Source organism: Leptosomus discolor, chromosome Z, assembly GCF_034619465.1.
Source record: "Leptosomus discolor isolate bLepDis1 chromosome Z, bLepDis1.hap2, whole genome shotgun sequence".
Lineage (NCBI taxonomy): Eukaryota > Metazoa > Chordata > Aves > Leptosomiformes > Leptosomidae > Leptosomus > Leptosomus discolor.
Genome location: NC_141419.1, coordinates 17,446,287 through 17,465,160, shown reverse-complemented (window position 1 = coordinate 17,465,160; position 18,874 = coordinate 17,446,287). Strand labels below are relative to the sequence as shown.

Here is an 18,874-nt window from a genome sequence, read left to right as displayed (position 1 = left end):
GGGGAAGACGTTGTGGAAGGATCATCTGGAAAATACACCACCTTTCACCTTCTTCCTCCCCCTGCCCCTCGCCTGTGGAGACACTTATGATCAGGGCAGGGTTTCTGTGTGAGTGTTGAAAGTGAGGTTGGGCCCACCTAGATCTGTGCTTTTGCTTGATGTGCACATGTTAAAATTGATAGCAAAGGATTTCTGTATTCTTCCGTGTCTCATGCTCTGTTGAAGCATGCACCTGGCACTTCTGAGCTACATGCTGCTTTTCCAGCCCCCCCCTTCCCTGTTCCTCTCTCTAAATTCATTTAAGACAGACTTAGCTTCTTGATATGTTGCCTCATGCATGCAGAAAAGCACAAACACTCTCAGTAAAAATTCTCGGTCTTTTGTTCTCTCCTTTCCTACTTTTTTTGTGCTGTAAAGAGATTAAGTGTTTTCGCACTGAGCATTATAAGGTTATGTTAATTAGAATAGCCAGTAGCCTGAAGCAATGCCAAAAGTAGTAGGGTTTCATGGGTTAATGTACAAATTTATATCAGGCTACAAAGGCTCTGCAACAAGGGTCCAGTCCTTTGTTACGTTTTTGTTGTATTTGCTTGTTAGGGATCTTCTTGTGCATGAAACATGCTGTCACCTTAAGCAGGTCACACTTCTGCAGATAAACATTGTGATCATGTGTTCAATTAATGTACTATAAGTGTGCCTTTTAAAGTACAAGTTCACAAGTCAATTACCAAAACCTCTTGATTTAAAACACACTGCAGTCAGGACAGTGGGCTGAAAATGTGATTTTACAGTCACGAGGAAGAAACTTTTGCTTGGGAGTGGATTGGAATTAAGGAAAACAGTTGTATTCCTCATCGCTCTTTGCTCTGTAGATGATGTATCTTGTAACTTGTGTCTGTCTCTTGCTTTTGTGCTGCAAATGGAGTGCCTTCTCAATTATTTTGTACCATCACAAGTTAGACCTTAATGTTCTTTTTGGTCTGTATCTCTGATCCAATATGTCAGTGCTCCATGTTACAAACTTCGTTGTGTTATATGTGGAGTTCGCAAAAAAGTGAAACATATTGAAATACCTTTGTCTCTTCTTTTCAGGATAAAAAAGTTTTGAGCAGTGCCTCCCGAAGAAGTGTGAAGAGAAATGGCTTTAGGAAACAATACCCAGAGAAGTTATTCCATCATCCCCTGCTTCATCTTTGTTGAGGTGAGTGCAGAATTCAGTTGTCAAGCCTACACAGAAGGCAGCTGTGCCCTGCAGGAATTAGATAATTTGTTGTCCATTTTGTTTGTAAAGAAGAATGCTTTCTTACTTGAATATCTATCTTCATCCTTAGTGCCATCAAGTCCCCCTGAAAACAGTCCTGCATGAGTTAGCCAGATCTTAGGTACAAGCACCCAAGAACAAGTAGATGCTGTGTTGCCAGTAGATACTGTAGATGCTGATTTGCCAGCTAGTCCTGTGGTATTTGGTGTACCTGCAGGTGTAGGTCAGCAGCAGGTGATTGTTCATCTTCCCATTTTTCCTCAGACCTGTATGCATCTTGCTGCTGCACAAGCACTAGACCTTGTTTAAGGAAATGTCTGGACCAGTTCAGTCTAATGACGGTCTAAAGGTTCATAGGCTTAGGAAGAAACACTCAGCTCTGATTTCAGTTCAAGTGAAACATAAAATTTAGATGAGGCATGCCTATACTTTATGTGTGATGAAGGAGCTTGGCCAGCACAAAGGCTGTGAATTGACTAGCAGTGAAGTTACAGGAGTAGTTGTTTCCACAATGGAGTATGACTCCACATCTTTGTTGTGGATAGTTTTGGGGTTTTTTAATTAGCTTATTATTTTACTCTGTACAAATTGCTTTTTCGTGGTGCTTACCTACCCTAACACTGCTAGACTGACCAAAATCATTATCCAAATCAATGAATGTTCAACTGGTGCTTATAAGGCTGGGATGATTTTCCTGGCAAGGGGGTCAGCTCTGGCTTTCCAAGGAAGATGAAAGTTTCCATCAAATTTAGATGGTGAAAAGGAGATAACTGCCTGTGACCGACCATCATCAGAGACACCTGTCTGATGTATCTTGGATGCAGTACTCACTCTTTGGCCCAGACTATGAGGCAATTTATGCTCTTCCACAAGACAAGCACTAAAAACGGTGTTGTGAAAACGGGGAAGTCAATCCGGTCTTCAATCGGCGGGCACAGAATATGCGAGAGACGCAAATCGGGAGACAAACAGTAATCATTTATTTACAGTGACATTTACAGGTTCTTTTGGATTGCCGGTGATAAATTAAAAGCTACAGGTATAATGCAAGGTTTATCACTAATATAATAACAACAACACACACTATACGCACACGTACACATCAACAACAATAACAGCTTGCCTGCTGTAGGCCTGGCCACTTGGCAAATAGACAAGCCTGTGTAACAGGGATACAGTGGAACAAGAGACAGTGAAGTCGTGACAAACAAGAATCAAGGATACACTCAGGGAAGCACAGAAATGCACCTGAGGAGAAAATGTGAAATACACCCAGTGAAGAAAAGTATATCTCTCAGCGTCAGCTGAGGTAAATAGTATTACCCACATGGTGTCCCAAGTAGGGGGGATGGAGAAGGAGCGAATTCGTCAATCCGTCTGGTCATCGGTATGGTTCTGAGTTGATCCTGTCCTGATTTTTGGGCCGAAATTGGGATGATATTCATACTCGAATTTTTACATTAATCACCCTGGCATACCTGCGGGTGAGGATGACTATAGACAATCTTAATCGCTTATGTTAATGCCACAAAGTCTGTCAATTTACACCTGCATGGGGGGAGGTAGTGGCTCCTTTTGTTCAGGGCAAAGAGAATGGGGGACTGGGACCACGAGGCCTCTGCCCGTCTCACACTCCTCCGGGCAACCCACATATCACCAGATACCTGTCTAGTGATGGTTGCCCCCTGCTCAGTGCTTGCCACTTCGCCCAGTGCTGAATTTCATGCTCCCAGCCATGCAGCTACATGGTGTATGTGACTCAGACTTTGGGATTAACTTTGTGCTCTCTCTACAAACGGTCAGAAGTCTAATTGTAATGCTGGGTGTTGTGTAAGACTTATCCCATTTCCATGGAAATCTTGGGAAGGTTTGAGTGTGCCACACTGTGAGTTGTTGTTTTCCAGAGCTCCTGAGCACTGGCCTTTCCACCAGGGACATGGGAAAAGCATGCAGTGGTATCCAGGACCTCTATAACCCTTGCTTACCTGTAGCCCCTGCTCACAGTTTCTTCTCCAGACAGGACATACAGTTCCCTTATATGCACTCACTACTTTCTGCACTACCAGCTTAGCCCCCAAAATACAGTCAGATGATCCCTGGGTGCTTAATCTAATGTAAGTAGTAGTTTTCCTTTTGACTTAAATGGGCCTTTCTTGCAGGAGGAATCTGACTGGTTGAAAGATGAGGACAGAGGAAATCCATAATAAAACCACTAGTAAAGCTTGGTACAGGGCCTTCCCAGCTGCAGCTATGGCAGACACCTGTGTGGGAAGGTGGCTGAGCCTTGCAGTGCTTCGCGGGGATCTGTCACTGACATAATGTCCAGCTTCCTGTGGAGTCTCTGTCTCTGCTCTATGGGGAAACTGAGGGGCTGTTCTGACCGAGACAATGGGTCACTACTTTATCCTATCAGCTAGAGAAAGAAAGGCTAAAAATGGGGAAAAACAAGCAATAAGCTCAGAAGAAACCAAATAAACACCATCAGGAACGAGATGTCTCAAATTTATTGCTTAAACAAGCAGCTCTGAAGATTTTCAGTCCTGTCAGGCACAGGTTGGCAACCTGTGACAGAGATAGAAACTGTCCTTCCTGCAGACAAGACTGGCATGAATATAAGAATAAATCTTTTTACAGGAGGAAGAGAAAATAATTTTTTGCCCTGTAAGTGTGCTTTCCTTGTCCTTTCATATACTTGCTTTGCTGATTAAAACACAATTTTAAATTAAAAATCAGTCAAAAGCAGAGAGGTGTGTCTGAAAAGATGTTGTCTTTGCCACATTTGATGAAAACATGTATTTCTTCCCCTCTTTGTCCACAGCATAGATTTTTAATGTAGCACTACTGGAACTACAAATGCATAGACTTATGTCAAACATTGTAGTGTTAAACAACAGGAAATCTAATTTCCTGCTGGGAATGCAGAGATGATTGATTGTAGCCATTCAGTCTGAAAAGCCCCTGTGAATCTTAAGGCACACCGAAGGTGTTTTTCTTTTCCTTCTGCCATGCTTCTCAGACTAAAGGAAGTGCTTTTTAGAAGAGCTACCCCAGACACCAAGTCCTGTGCTGGGTTGCCTGGGTTAGAATGGGCCCTATTTTCACAGCTTTTAAGCATTGATTAGCTGTGTGACACCTTGCTGCAGTTGCTAAAGGTTTATGCAGGACAGCTAAAAATGTTTCCAGCTTTCCTGATAACATTTTTCCATGTGAAAACAATCTACCAGCACACATGTTAGTGATCATGAGTAGGAAAAGAGATGGTCAGTAAATATTATCACATCCCAGAATGTGCTGCATGCCCTGCTGTCTTCCATGGAATGTGGTCCTGTGATTAAAAGTTTTGAGATACTTGCTCTTAAGAAAAAAATGCTGAGCCTTGATTGTCATGTCAGATGCCTTGCTAGTAGATACTTGCTGACTGCCCAGTATGCAGTGTACGTTCAAAGAAATTGTGATGGCAGTGGTAGAAATGAGATGTCACAAACAGTTTGAACATTTTAAATACTATTATGCTTCAGTCTGTGCAAATGTGACACTTTCAATTTCACATTTCCATTTTTTTCTGTTTAGTTTTCCTCACACTGAACTAACTTATAGCAGTTAGTTATTATGAAACCTGACCTGAAGATGAATGGCTCATTATAAAAACTTAAACCCTGTGCCTGACTCTGCAAATTCTTTTTTATGTTCAAAATATGAACTTTTTAATAATACAGAGAGCACATGGTGTCTAATCTGTAACAACAGAAATGTTAAATCAACATTTTCAGTTCCTAATTAGAAACACAGTGTCACATTATGATTAAATTTGAAGGCTAAATAGGGAATCATTAAACTAATTTTTAGCCACTTATAAAATCTGAGCCCCTCTTCCAAATAATGCAGGCAGCTTTCTAGATGGTTCTTTATTGTGTTATAAGAGGTATCATTACAGTCTGACATTTGTCACCAAACGTCTATGAAGGTTTGGTATACTACATTTTGTTAAGCACAGAAGCAATTAATTAAGATGTACAGGAGACTAATATTCTCCTTTTCCCTGCTCCCCTGCTTGGAGCGAGCATCAGGGAAAGGAGCCTTCAGGAGGCTCTTGCCCAGCCTTGGTTTACATGTAAGAGGTTGCAACAAGATTAGACCAATTTTGTTCCTCATTCACCTGAAATGTGCCACTGCTTTGAGCAGTGTACGGACTGTTGAGTACCTGGTCTGTGAGATCCAGTGCTGTTAGCTGCTGGTAATTGTTAAATAGAAGTGCAAAGAGTGGGATGCCCTAGTCCAGTAGCTTCCAGAGCCCTTTGGAGTCAGTGATGGACCCAGAGCATGCAGCAAAGGCTATAGAGCTCCTAGCTGTTGGTACGCAAATAGTGCACAGCACCCTGTTTGAGGATTTGTTGATGGCCAGGACTGATCACTAAAGTGGCCTTATGGATCGTAGGCAAGCATGAGAGAAAGTAAGAGAAGTAGCATCAGGGATGACAGGAAAAAAATTCTCACATATTCTTCCTTTTTCACATACTTTTGACTTACAGTGACATTTGTTGCCAAAACTCTTTGTGGAGCATCTCCTCCCTCCTTCACCTGCTGGGACATGTGTGACAACGTGCTGTCAGAAACATCTTTAATGATGCTTCAGCACAGCTGCCTCACTACTTTGCAACCCTGCTTTGCAAGGTTTGATCCAAGGAGTGCTGTGTTACATCCCTCCATATAACATCCACATGTGTACTGGTTGAAGGTGAGGAAAAGTAAAATCACAGCTGGCAGAGGTGTGTTTTGTACACAGTGGCCCAGTTTTCTACAGGCAGGAATAAATTGTCAGAACACTTAAGCTCCCCCAGACCTAGGCAACATCTGGTGTAGAAGTGGGAGAAGTGCAATGCCTGGCGAATCCCAGTTCTCTCCCTAGGGGAGTGGTGAGCTGCCCTGAGGTCTTGATCTAGCACTGCTTTCCATGCGCTGTGGTCTTCTTTGTCTTTCTTCATCCCATTTTCGGTGTTGGCTTTCTAGGACAAAACTCATGCTAGGGCAGTGTAGGAGAGCCAAGTACAATCTGGCTTTGAATTTGATGGATCAAACTGATTATACTTGCTTTTGCCGTGTATTTGATGCTTATCGTTAGTGACGGGAAGCGTAATGCGATGTGATAATTGCATTTTCTAATAGATGTTGGAAGGATAGTTGCATACTATGAGGAAACGGCATCCCCACAACTATATGTGACTTCAGGGGGAAGGCATGTGAACAACTTTTGAGCCATTGTGTCTGTTTGAATGGTGGTTTTTAATGAAGCAATAACCAAGCAACACTTCCTCGTTTTCCTGCAAAGAAAACCCTCTAATTTGTTCTGAGTCAACAGCAGTTATGACTAAAATGGCTCTCTAGATAATAAAAGGAGAAATTTATTCTGGAATTTCTGCTGATGTGGCACTTTCTACTTCCTTTTTCCTCCTGTTCCTTCTCACACTGCAAGTCCTGGCTTGAGGGCTTCAGTTGTTTCAGGGTATAAATTATCTGAGGATTCATTTTCAAGTACAGTTACTTTGAAAGAAGTCAGGCACATCCGAGGTGTGTCTTTGCACATGAAAACACTGCAATTTTCTGGCACCAGATTAAATTGTTGTAAACTGATCAAAGAATTACTGAATACCAGGTGACTTTAACACGACTGATGTTTGTGCCGCGCTGTGCTTTATTGTGGATTATTATAATCCTGACATTGACAAGGTAGTAGGGGTGGACTCAAATAAGCAACACCCTTAAAACTTAAAACATTGGACACCTTTCAAATTCTGTAACCTGAAGATCTGACTTTTTCGTGCTAAATCCATCATTCTGCCCTCAGGAAAGCTTTTGCAGGCAGAGTGTAAACTGTTTCATCTTGACAACTGGATACATAGCACATTGCAAAGAACTGAAGATTTTGTAAGAAAAATCTCTTCTACCCTCCTTTCTCATGAATAAAATGAAAAATGCTTCAAAATACAAACTTTTATTTGAACTGTAGGTGTGCTACAGCCTGATAGGATCTGTGTTTCTACAATCAGTGGGGTAAATTTTCCTTTACCTTTTGCTATTTTAGTTTTGGACACATTTAATCATCTTCAAATATAATTTCAAACATAATTAAAAAAAAGAGTTTCAACTTACAGAAGCACAGAAGGAAAGCATTCTTCTTTCTCTGCCTCCCTACATTTTCCTGTCAGTATTTCATGTAGTCAAGCCAACAGCTGAACTACTCTTTAGCAGGAGAATTTCTGCACTACTGAAATAATTTGTGTGAGACAAGTGCCTCTTGAAGTCCTGTTTGTCATCAGCATCACAGCAGGGTTTAGGGAGCTATGAAAAATAATTTAGAATAATTTAGAATTTAGAACAGTTGTGACATATGTAGCAGATTTTTATTCTAAATTTTGCTTAGGTGTTCTGAAAACTTGAAAGATTTTGCACGTTTGGGTGTACTGGCTGGTACTCTAATTCTGAGCAGTGTTTGCCGAGTATGAAATGTCTTTTTCTGTGTGCTGTGGTCCTCAAAGCAGCATTTGTAAGAGACATTGAATGTATTGGGAGTGTCTTTTTGTTCATGTTTCTTTAAAACAAGTCACTTAAGAAAAGCTTGCTGATTGCATTAGAGCTTTCATGACATGGTTAAAATTGCATAAAGGATATGTGAACATAGGATCGCAGTTTCGGATATTCAAAATACAGGTTTTACTTTTGGCAAGGTAATGTCCAGTTCTAAAAGATGCCAAAAAATTCCAGGCAGATTTTAATATAATCATTGACTAAAAAGGCATCGCAAGTTGAACTAACTTCCAAATAGTTGCACTGATCAGTGACTCTGTTCTGGAGCAGTATCCAGTATCCATCATGTAGGGCTTTTTGATTTTGTTTCCTGCTGAGGCAGCAAAGAAGGATTTTCCGGCAGTTCATATGTGCTGGCTCAATCCTTTCCATTGATATAAGTGTCTTTCACATAGCTATTTAAAGCCCCGTGCCTTGTTTCTCTGTCTGTGCCATGCAAGCAGTAGTGCTATGCTGCTCCACTGGGATGCTGTGAGGACAAAATGCCCTGAGGGGCATGTCATGTGCTGGTGTTGTATAAACTGCCTGTCATTAGATCCTCTAGTTAGACTGACTGTGCGAATTGATGGTGACAGATGCTGTGCAGATTTGGAGGAGCTCGTCTTGTAGCAGGGTGATGTTTCTGCATAATCCCCATGCTTCAGTCACTTCTGTTTCTTGGGATTCATTATTTCTTATTTTATTCACTCAGCATATGTATCTGTTTCTCTTTGTTGCTCTTTCTAAATGTCTCTTTATGTTCCCCATTTGCCAGTCATTCCTTATTGTTTGCTTTCTTTGTCTCTCCACCACGTTCCTCCTTTGTTCCAGATGACTGGATAACTCCATGTTGTAAAATTGGCTTAATCTTAGTGAATGGGTGTCTCTTGAATGTTGGATTCGTTTTGTTGAATTGCTAGGCAGCTTTCATGTTACCAGACTATAAACTAAAACTTAATTTTTGAAATTATAATCCTTTTAGGTTCACAATTAGGCAAAGAGCACATGGCTAAATTTGGCACTCTGGTAAAAAGTAGATTATTATCCTTAGCTTCTTGAGGACATATTAAAATTAACATTAAGGGACTGCCCAAGAGGGATTAGCTGCTTTACTACATTTTTCTTTAAAACAGAAATGAAAGGATTGTATTGTTGCTTGCAGACACAGGAAGCTTATTTTGTATCATCCCTCTTTATTGTGAAAGTTTCCCATTGCAAATAATCCCTTTGACAGCCTGAATAACATCTTAGTGTTCGCACTAATGAATTTGGTGCAGTTTTCAAGGAAGAGGTTAAAGGTACCAGAAATTCTTTGTCTGTCTTTGCATTTGGTAGTAGTGGAAAATGTGAACATTCTGGTTTATCTGTTTCACTGTGCCCTGAAACTAGCCAACGATTTTGAGAGCTACTGCAATTTATAATATGTTGGTCTATATAACCAGGTTTGTAAGAGAAGGAATTGTGTTTTTTTAATTACACAGCAGTTAGGGAGATTGAATTTGCTTTGTTTTTTGAGTAGAAATGCATTTTGCCAATTTGTAAGTTAAAAAAGCCCGTAACTTCAGTAGATTACTGCTAGAAAAACTAGTAATCAGAATTGGTTGTATAGAGAGTTTAAGAAATTGGTTATACAACCAGGCATCATTCGTGCAAGTTTTCTGTGTTATATGTGCAGAACTCTGCAATCCATATTTGAAGCTTTCTAAGTACGAAGGTATTTCCAGCAATGACTGGGCAACTTTAATTAGACTTAAAATAGATAGCAACGTGAAAATACATATGACACAATATGTAACATGGACAGCTATCTCCCTATGGGAACAGAGTGATATTATTAGTGAAAATTGCTGCTGAATTTTTCCCTTCTTTGTTGTCGGAAGTGTACGTAGATTTTTGTGTTTCTTGCAGATTGTGGTAGAGCAGTTGATATGTTACTTTTTTGTTTGTTTGTTTGCTTGTTTGCATACTTCAAAGATCTGAGAGTTTTTCATATTTTCTCTCCCAAGCACACAATGTTGAGACATTTATTTGCTCAGATATATGAAGATTTGGAGGTCACTGCAAGTGCAGTGCATTATCATATTATTGACTCCTCTGACACAATTACACCATTTCCTCTGGTCTGCATTTGTGCACATACATTTTTTCTTTGGCTTGTAGGAACATCTCTGCATTTATTTAGCATGATACTTAATTTGCATAAGTTACATGAAACTTTAAAAAGGGTGGAAAAAAATTAATAGGGACTCACAAATCCATACTAAGCAACTCTAAATACGACAATCAAGCCTTCCCAGAATTGATCAGTAGGAAAGATCTGAAAAACGTCAGAGCAAAGCAAGATGCTTAAAGCACTTTTTGCAACATCAAACTCATTCAAACTTTTTATCATTAGGAGAATTTTCAGAAGTGAAATAGGTCTCTTTAAGCATCATGTGAAATTTAGTCACACTTGCAAAGGACTTAATTTCTGGCTCCTGACCAGCCACTCCAGACATTAAAAAGGAGGGGTTTATTTTAGCAGTGTTGCAAGGGTGAAGTTATCAGGATCATTCTTAGAGCAAACAGATTTCTACAAGCGATTTAGCTTTGAAAGAATATTGGCATTTTGTGCTCCCTAGAAATTCCAATAGAGTTTAAAGACCAGCTTTAGAAATTAGTCTGCCAAGTCCTGTGCTTCCTTTACAAACCTGAGGTATTGCACCAACCTGGAACTTCCCCAAGCTGCTGACAGAACATTTTGGTGCATTTGTGTGGGAAGCAAATAGCTTCTGAATTGTGATATCTTCTTCCTCCAAAATGCAATTGGATAATCGAATTACCAGCACCTGAGTGACACAAAATAAATAAAGCTATTATGAATGAAGCAGAATGTGGCAACAAATAAAATAAAATACAGCTTTCTGGGGAAATTATACTATGTATTTCGATATTTCTAACTCACTTGGCTGATGCACCTTGGGTTTCATAATTTATTTTGTGACTTCTGAGGCAGTCTGAAGGGAAGCCTGCTGCTTCCCCTCAGTCCATCCCCACATCCCAGCATTATAGCAGTAAACATTTTTTCTTTGATATATTTCCTTATAGTCATACTGCACTTCAGTGGTTTATTTCACCAGGAATTTCTGTGAGGTGTCGGATATAGTACAAGTAGTTCTCAGATCACATTCCTATAGTCAGATCATATACTCTCTCACACAGATAATTTTGCATGTGTTGTATATTTATTCACAGCTGTGAACTCAGTGGTGCTGTTGAAGAGACTATGAAAATTGATCATATGCAAATGTGTTTGCAGAAAATATGTGAGAGTGATATTGCTGGGAATTTGATGCTTTGAAAGTTGTTACATCTTCTGCACATGATGCTAAATGAGCACTCAAGTCTTAACACACATGAAATCATTACTTGTGATGATGATTGCATACAACAATGATTAGAGAGTGACCCTCAGTTTTAAAGTTCATGGGTCTTCATGGATTATCTTTCAGCTTGATGCCATGCCTAAATTAATACTTCTTATTCAGAAGTTTGGGGTCCGTAAGATTTAGGATTGTTAAATAAATAATGATAAATTGTATTAGCTCTTCCTGGAACACTCCAGTTTTAAGTTAAAGAGTCAGGAATAAAGATGCATCTTCATCTTGAAACAGAGTGATTTAATGATCAAGATTTCTATTGCAGATAGATTTTTAGAAATGGTTGTTAGATGAATGATTAATCAATATTTTACTAAGCACATAGTCAATTTTTAAAGAGTTGTTATACGGTTCAAGAAACCACACGGTTGTTCATAATGGTCTGTAACTCTTACTTTTGGGTGATGTGTTTATAGTACCCACTGGTATTAAGATCTGCATCAGACTAGACATACCTAGAGTCCCATGGCTGGCTGTGGTCTCTAGTGGCCTTGCAACAAAGACTCTGCATGTTTGCAGAGGGTCAGTGCAAAAAGCGAGCCTGTTTTGTCTGGAAGTTTTAAACATACCCCAAAACCCCGCTATATACGTCTCTCTGGGCAAGAAAGCTGGTGAGGGGTCTGAAGACCAGGTCTTATGAGGAGAAGCTGAGGAAACTGGGATTGTTTAGCCTAGAGAAGAGGAAGCTGAGAGGAGACCTTATTGTTCTCTACAACTGCCTAAAAGCAAGTAGTAGTGAGGCCGGTGCTGGTCTCTTCTTCCAAGTAACTAATGACAGGACAAGAAGTAATGGCCTCAAGTTGCACCAGGGGAGATTTAGATTGGATATTAGGAAAAATTTCGTTACTGAAAGATTTGTTATACTTTAGAACAGGCTGCCCAGAGAGGTGGTGGACTCGCCATCCCTGGAGGTGTTCAAAAGGATTATAGATGTGGTGCTTAGGGGCATGGTTTAGTGGTGGGCTTGGTACTGTTAGGTTAATGGCTGGACTTGATGATCTTAAAGGTTCTTTTCCAACCAAAATGATTCTATGATTCTATGATTCTCATGTAATTTCCTTACGACCTTATCACATGAGCAGATGAGAGAACCCATGTAATAGGATACATGGGGGATAGGCTTTTATGAGTTTAAAATAAGTTTGAATCATTTATTAACTTTTCATAATTCTACAGCATTATTAACTTATTATGATTCTACAGTAATTATTCATGGGGTCTACCAAAAATCTGCGGCAATAAGATTAAAGCGACTTGGAAATAATGATGCAGTTTTGTCACGTCTTCAGCAGAGCTAATTCTATAATTTAAAGGACAGCTACATTTGGTCAAGTAATGGCTGAATTATCCCTGTCTTTCCTTCTCCTGGCTATTAAATGTTGCATGTCTCTCCTAAAAATCAATAAACTTGTTTATCATGACTTAATGGCTTATTTCTGGAGTGTAGACTTTGCGTGCCTGAAAAGAGCTCTAATAATAATACATCGATACCTGTTATATATACTTTATTAAAACACAGAAATTTAGTGTGTGGTTATTTTGTGCAGATGTACAACATTATTGAATTAATACTGCTTTTATTTAGTTTAAACCATGTATAACCATCTACTTGATTTTTCAAGATTCATTGTGAATTATGCATGCTTCATGGAGAGAATGAAGTTTGGCCTTTAAATATCCTCTCAACATATTTTGTTATACTTTGTTTTTCATAGTGGAACTATTGATCACATTTCCATTTGATTTATTGTAGTCTGTAATCAATACTTCATTAAAATAATACCAAAAAATGTGTAAGTGTACCTCATACGTGTGATCTAGTTTCTTATTAGTGCCTGACCAATATAAGATTCCAGTTATAATGGAGTGAATTAACCTTCCAAAGAGATTGGATAGCAGATTACACTTTTTATTAGTTTTACAGTTATTCTAATCTGTGACTTGGAGCTAGTTAAACGAGTAGTCATCCGGGATCTTTATGATCTTATTTAAACCAGCCAAAGCAAAAATCAGTGCAGCTCTGTTATAATGGTAGAAAACATACTGAAACTCTCAAGCTGACAAAATCGTGGAAACAGAGTTCTTCATACAGCATTGGTTTCATATGAATACAAGCCATCATTGATTTATCATGATGAGTTTCAGGCTTTTCATTCTTACTGTAGAGAGAAAAGACTAAAACAGTTTGGGACTTGGAAAAATCTTGGAGTAGATGTGATTTGAACAAGAAAGGCAGACAGGGTCAACCTTGTGAGTAAGAAACCTGAGTCTGTACTTCTTTGAGTTAAAAGAAAGGTCATAGACTCATGGAATAATTTAGGTGGGAAAGGATCTATGGAGGTCTTTAGGCACAACAAGGCTCAGCGCAGCAGCAGCTGGATTGAGTTCATCTGGGCCTTGTCCATTTGAGTTTTCCTATTACCTTACTAGGCAACCTGCTTAGTTTTTGAGTATCCTCATTGGAAAAACACTTGTAACACTTGTCCTAATATTCTTTCTAATAAAGTGATGTAACCTGATGTGAAGGAGGAAGACTCTAGGCCCAATGGCAGTGAAAACAGGAGGTAGGATGCAATAAAAAAGAAGGTGGGTGATGGAAAGCAGTAAAGGAATGAATCACATAAAAAATACTCCTGAATTTTAGATCTATGTGCAGTTTGAACCTTAAGACCAGTTTTGCCTGCACAGCCTCTTTTCTTGCAATAATTTCACCTAGGTATTTGCATGCCCACTGTGAAAATGTCTGTCGATTACCAATAGTTAATGTGTTGATTTCCTTGTCCACATTCCTTGTTGTAGGACGCAACATGTTAGACAGAGTTTCCTATTTCAAGCCTTGCCACCTCTGTAAATCAACAAGCAATACCACTATGCTTCTTTTCCCTAACATCTGCACCCCGAAGTCACTTCCACTGGGCTCTTCTCCATATTATCCACTATTTAGCTTCTACAAAAAGCACGTGTACATCTTAATGCCTCCTCCTACGGTACCTTGTTATAGTAAGACTCTGAAGAAGGTAAAACTGTCCTTTCTGTATGTGGAGACTTGTTAAAAGAGAATCTTGAGGAAAATAGTGATGTAAATCCAGGTTCAGGCAGACTATTCTTGAATTAAAACCAAATCTTGTCATGATAGATAGCCATAGCAAATAGCAGCAAGTATGTCTACTTGTTTTGACAGAGTTGACGTTGGAAAGAGAATGCTATCTTTAAGTGAAAAGGACAAAAGCAATCACCAGAACCTAGGGATTTTATGAAAGTTTTCAAACCCCAAGTTTTCCCTTCTTCCTTACCCTGCTTTCACAATCATGTAGCAAGACGATTACAGATTCTCAAAAATGAAATGGTCATTATTAATTTTTTAATGTGACTGCCTAGCAGTGATAAAGAGTTGTACAGGATTGGCTCAGACACAACATGACTTGCAAGCGGCAGATGAGATTCAAAGTGATAAGCTAATTGTTTTTTTAAAAGCTTACTGTTCAGTTGGGAAAATGTTGGAGGCAAATAAAATGGATTTTATAATGCATTATACATATTAGTAAGACTGTGTCCATTTAGGTGAAGTAAAATGTCTTTGGTAGTTTTCTACTTAATTTACAACATGGTCTCTATTTGATCCTTACAACTGTTCTAAGAGTCCTGCAGTCTTGATATCAACAGTTTCTTTTGGCAGTAACTGCAGCATTCATCAATGTGTAACAACTGTAAACCTGCAGTACTCTATTAAATAACATCGGTCTGAAAGCACAGGCAAGTTTTATGAATTTTAATGAATACTGTTCCATTAATGTAAAAGATTCAGAGCTCCAACTGCCTCCAGGGTTGTCAACTTAGAGGGAAAGCCTTTATACCTGGAAGAAATAGGCAACAGAACAAGCATCTAAGAACGTGGTAAGGTCAGTCTTGTTAGGGTAAGACTAAATTTGGTATTCCATTTTCTACAAATGGTTTTGGAATGATGAATTCTGGACTGCCTTGATACCGAGGGACTTGGTGGCTTTTACTGGACACAGCAGTCCAGCACAAGGGTATTGGAACACAAAATGCCTAAATACAGAACACGTCAGGAAATTTCCATCAGAAAATTTCCATCAGAAAACATTGTTTGGAACCGAATTTTTTAATGTAATTTTTAGTTTGGTGTATTCACTGAAACTCTGGTAGTAGATACCATGTTGTCACACTAGCTCCCTTAGGAGGCAAGTAAAAATCCTGGCTTTTTAAGTTTCACTGTTGTGGCACAGCTTGATACAAACCCCATAAATTTACCCATCTGTGCCTGACAAGGCATTGTCACCTTTAAGACTTCTCCAAGGTGCTGAAGACTAACAGTTGAAGTTGAAAGGTAGCTCCTAGTGAAATATTTTGTTGTTTTGAAATTAAGTTTGCAGATTTTGCTTTTCAGCATGCTCTGCTCCAATAGGCTTTAGGTTAGGATGCAGAGTAGCATTAGCAAGCAGATTCGTGTGAAGCTTTGAGACACTAGCAGCACAAAATCATGTGTTGCATTTCTACACTCAGGCACTGTAAAGCAAAGGCAGGACAACAGGGAGACACTGTGTCTCCGTACAGGCATTGAGGGCATGAGGTACGAAAGACCTGCAACACAGGGGTCCTGCATTCTTTTCCCTGCTGTATTTTCACTTGTCTGCTGTCCTTATATGAAAGGGAAATAGACAGCAAGGCTGATACACACCTATGCTGACCATTGTCTTGTAACATTCTCTGCACTTCTCTGTTAATGCTAATTACACTGTGATTTGTTTGTGTAGTGCCACTAGAGGTCTTTCTGTCTAAAGAGATCAAAGTGCTTCACAGCTATTAAGAGGAAAAGAGCTGCATTGTCCCCAACCCGAGTCACCCTTGGACCCAGGAGGATGACATCTTTCACTCACAGAATATAAGGCAGTTGTGAGCCAAACCAAAAGCCAGTTTGGTGGCAGGGCTCTGAATATCTGTGATAAGCTGGAGATAGCTAGGAAAGGCTATAAAATAGAACTGTTGTATGATGACTTTCTCTGAGATGGTGTTAGTACTTCCCCTGGTCAGAGGAAGTATCGCTGTATTTAATACTTTGTGATAGATTTTTCTTCCAGTTTTTTTTTACAGTTGTTTTTTGAGCCCTTGTAAATTGCTAGCACCCATAATTCCTATGTCAGGGAGTTTTACAGCTTACCTGTGCCATCTATGTTTTTGTTTATGTCACCTGCTAGCCTCATTTAAAGTCTCCTACATTTAATGCTTGAAAAGACTGCAATCTTTCCCTGTTTACCTGTGCCTCTATGCCAAACACAGCCACTTGCACAGCAATTTCTGGGTTCTGCTTTGAGACTTTCTTGATATTCTGGGAACTTCTGGGATGGTCAGGGCTGTCCTGGGAACCCTTGGAGGAAAGTCAGGGTGCCAGTGAGGACAGCTAGATGAGCCCATGGCTTCCAGCAAGCTCCAGCAGCTTTTAGCAAGCTCTGCTGGCTGCTGCTGATCAAAGGGGGCTCTGAGCTTTCAAATCTTGAGTCCTGATCAAGGAGGGTCAAACACTGTTCCAGCAGATACCAGGCAGAGGCCTCTGTAAGTCCTGGCCCAGAACACAGCTCTCAGAGGCAGCTATTTGTACAGCAGTTTGCATAGAAGGGAACTGGTAACTGCTCACACCAGCATCCGTGTCCTGGGTTATGACAGTGATGTGTCACAGAGTCTGGTCCCCATAAGCCACTGGAGCAACTTCCCCTGTAACAATGGAGGCCTTGGCTGGCACATATTGCTGCAGAAGGAGGTCTTAAACTGCAAAGGCACCTGGGGCCTCTTGCTGTCACTGGGGCAATGGGAGATGGCCTTTTGGCCAGAAGGAGGGTTGTTCTCATTGAGGATCCATACATAAGCTGTGGGAACAGGTCAGCAGACTGCGCAGCGTCAGAGATGACGAGAAAGAGGTCAGCGAGGTCCTCTCTGAGGCCCTGTAGCTTCCAAAGGCCAAACCTTCAATTGCAGCAGGGGCACAGGCAGAGTCTCTGCATTTCACGTTGGAAAATGGAAGCTCCGGTGATGGTGAAGGCTGGAAGCTGGTGACTTCTGGCCCTGGGGGAAAGGCCCCTACTCCCTATGTGGATTTGCAACTATGAAATAGCTGTGACAGCTCCCTGGCTGAGACCTCTGTCCAGTGAAGCACTTGAGCCAGCTGAATGTGAACTGTGTGGCAAGAGGAAATGGTGAATGACAGTTCTGGGAGACTCCCTACTTGTGGGGAATGAAGGCCCCCATCTGCCAATCTGACCTGCTGTCTGGAGAAGTTTGCTGTTTGCTTAGGGGCTCAGGGCTGGGATGTTGTGGAAAGACTGTTCAATCCTCAGGCTATTACTCCCTGCTTCTCTTCCACCTGGCCTCCAGTGATGCTGTTGGGAGTGTCCTGGGAAATACCAAGTGTGACTATATGGCTTTGGTTGCAATGGTCAAGTGCATGGGAGGCCAGTCAGTGGTCTCCTTGATACTGCCAGTGAGGAGGAGAAGGACCTGAAGAAGACTGAGTGGATCCTGTGGGTCAACAATTGGTTGCACAGCTGATGTCAGCAGCAGGGTTTGGCTTTTGTGACCATGGGACCATCTCTGAGGATCAATACTGCTTGAAAAAGGATCAGCCTGACCAAATGGAATAAAAGCACCTTTGCCAACAGGCTGGCCAACCTAGAGAGGAGAGAGTAAACTAATAGTGATGGGGATGAGGGGAGATAATGACCAACAATCATGTGAGGAAGCGAAGAAGCATGTTGGAAGGACCAGTGAAGGACTAGGACTGAGCAAAGGGCCCAGCGTGAGGTGAATAGGAGGGACACTAATCAATAAAAGAGCAATGAAGTGGGATCCCACCAAACATAAGCACATAAGTAACAAAGTGACAGAAAGCTCTCAAGCCATTTTTTGGAAATGGGCACAACTGGATGCTTCTCTGTCGCATCACATTTAATACCTCATGACCTGGGTTCATGGATTCCCCTGCCGGAGAACCAGATTATACACACACACACACACTCACTTAGGATTAATTCTAAGCTTCAGCAAGTAAGAACCATTACATACCAACTGATTCCTGAACACAATCACCATTCTCTCAATTCTGCAGAAAAAAGGTTTTTCAAGCAGCGGGAAGCATCCCTGCCTGTTGATGGTAATGGGACCCCCTCCAGTCCACTCATCAGCAGCCTGTTCCCAGCACAAAGGGTTAACAAAGCAAGCTCATATTTATAGCTCGTTTCTTGGGAGGCACTGCAGGTCATACCATTAATAGGTTTTCTTTGTCTAGCTTATTGGCAGATATTCTTTATCCATCAAGCGGCAGTTTATTATTGGATTCAATGTTTCAGCTTGAGACCAGCTTTTGGTTTGGGCAACCTTCAAGACCAGGGTTGCACACTCTAGCTTTGACAAATTTCAAGGCCAGGGATGAATGCATAGCCACATTCTCTGAAGTGCCTGTACACTGATGCACACACTGTGGGAGGAAAATGAGAGGAATTAGAAGTCTGTGTGCATTTGCAAGAGTATGCTTTTATTGGTGTCACGGTGACGTGGTGGGATAGCTCACATGGCTGGAGTGCTGCCATAGATAGATAGGCTTTTTGAGGAAGAACAGGCTGGG

The 18,874-nt window shown here is 40.7% G+C and overlaps 1 protein-coding gene across 1 annotated transcript in view; it reads left to right on the top strand.

The window, feature by feature from the left end:
• Positions 1-1,138: 1,138 nt before the first annotated feature.
• PLPPR1 (phospholipid phosphatase related 1) overlaps positions 1,139-18,874 on the top strand; it is a 73,636-nt gene continuing 55,900 nt past the window's right edge. Inside the window, exon 1 of the mRNA XM_086479690.1 lies at positions 1,139-1,201. Within this exon, the coding sequence (XP_086335816.1) occupies positions 1,139-1,201 (63 nt within the window). The remainder of the gene's footprint in view (positions 1,202-18,874) is intronic.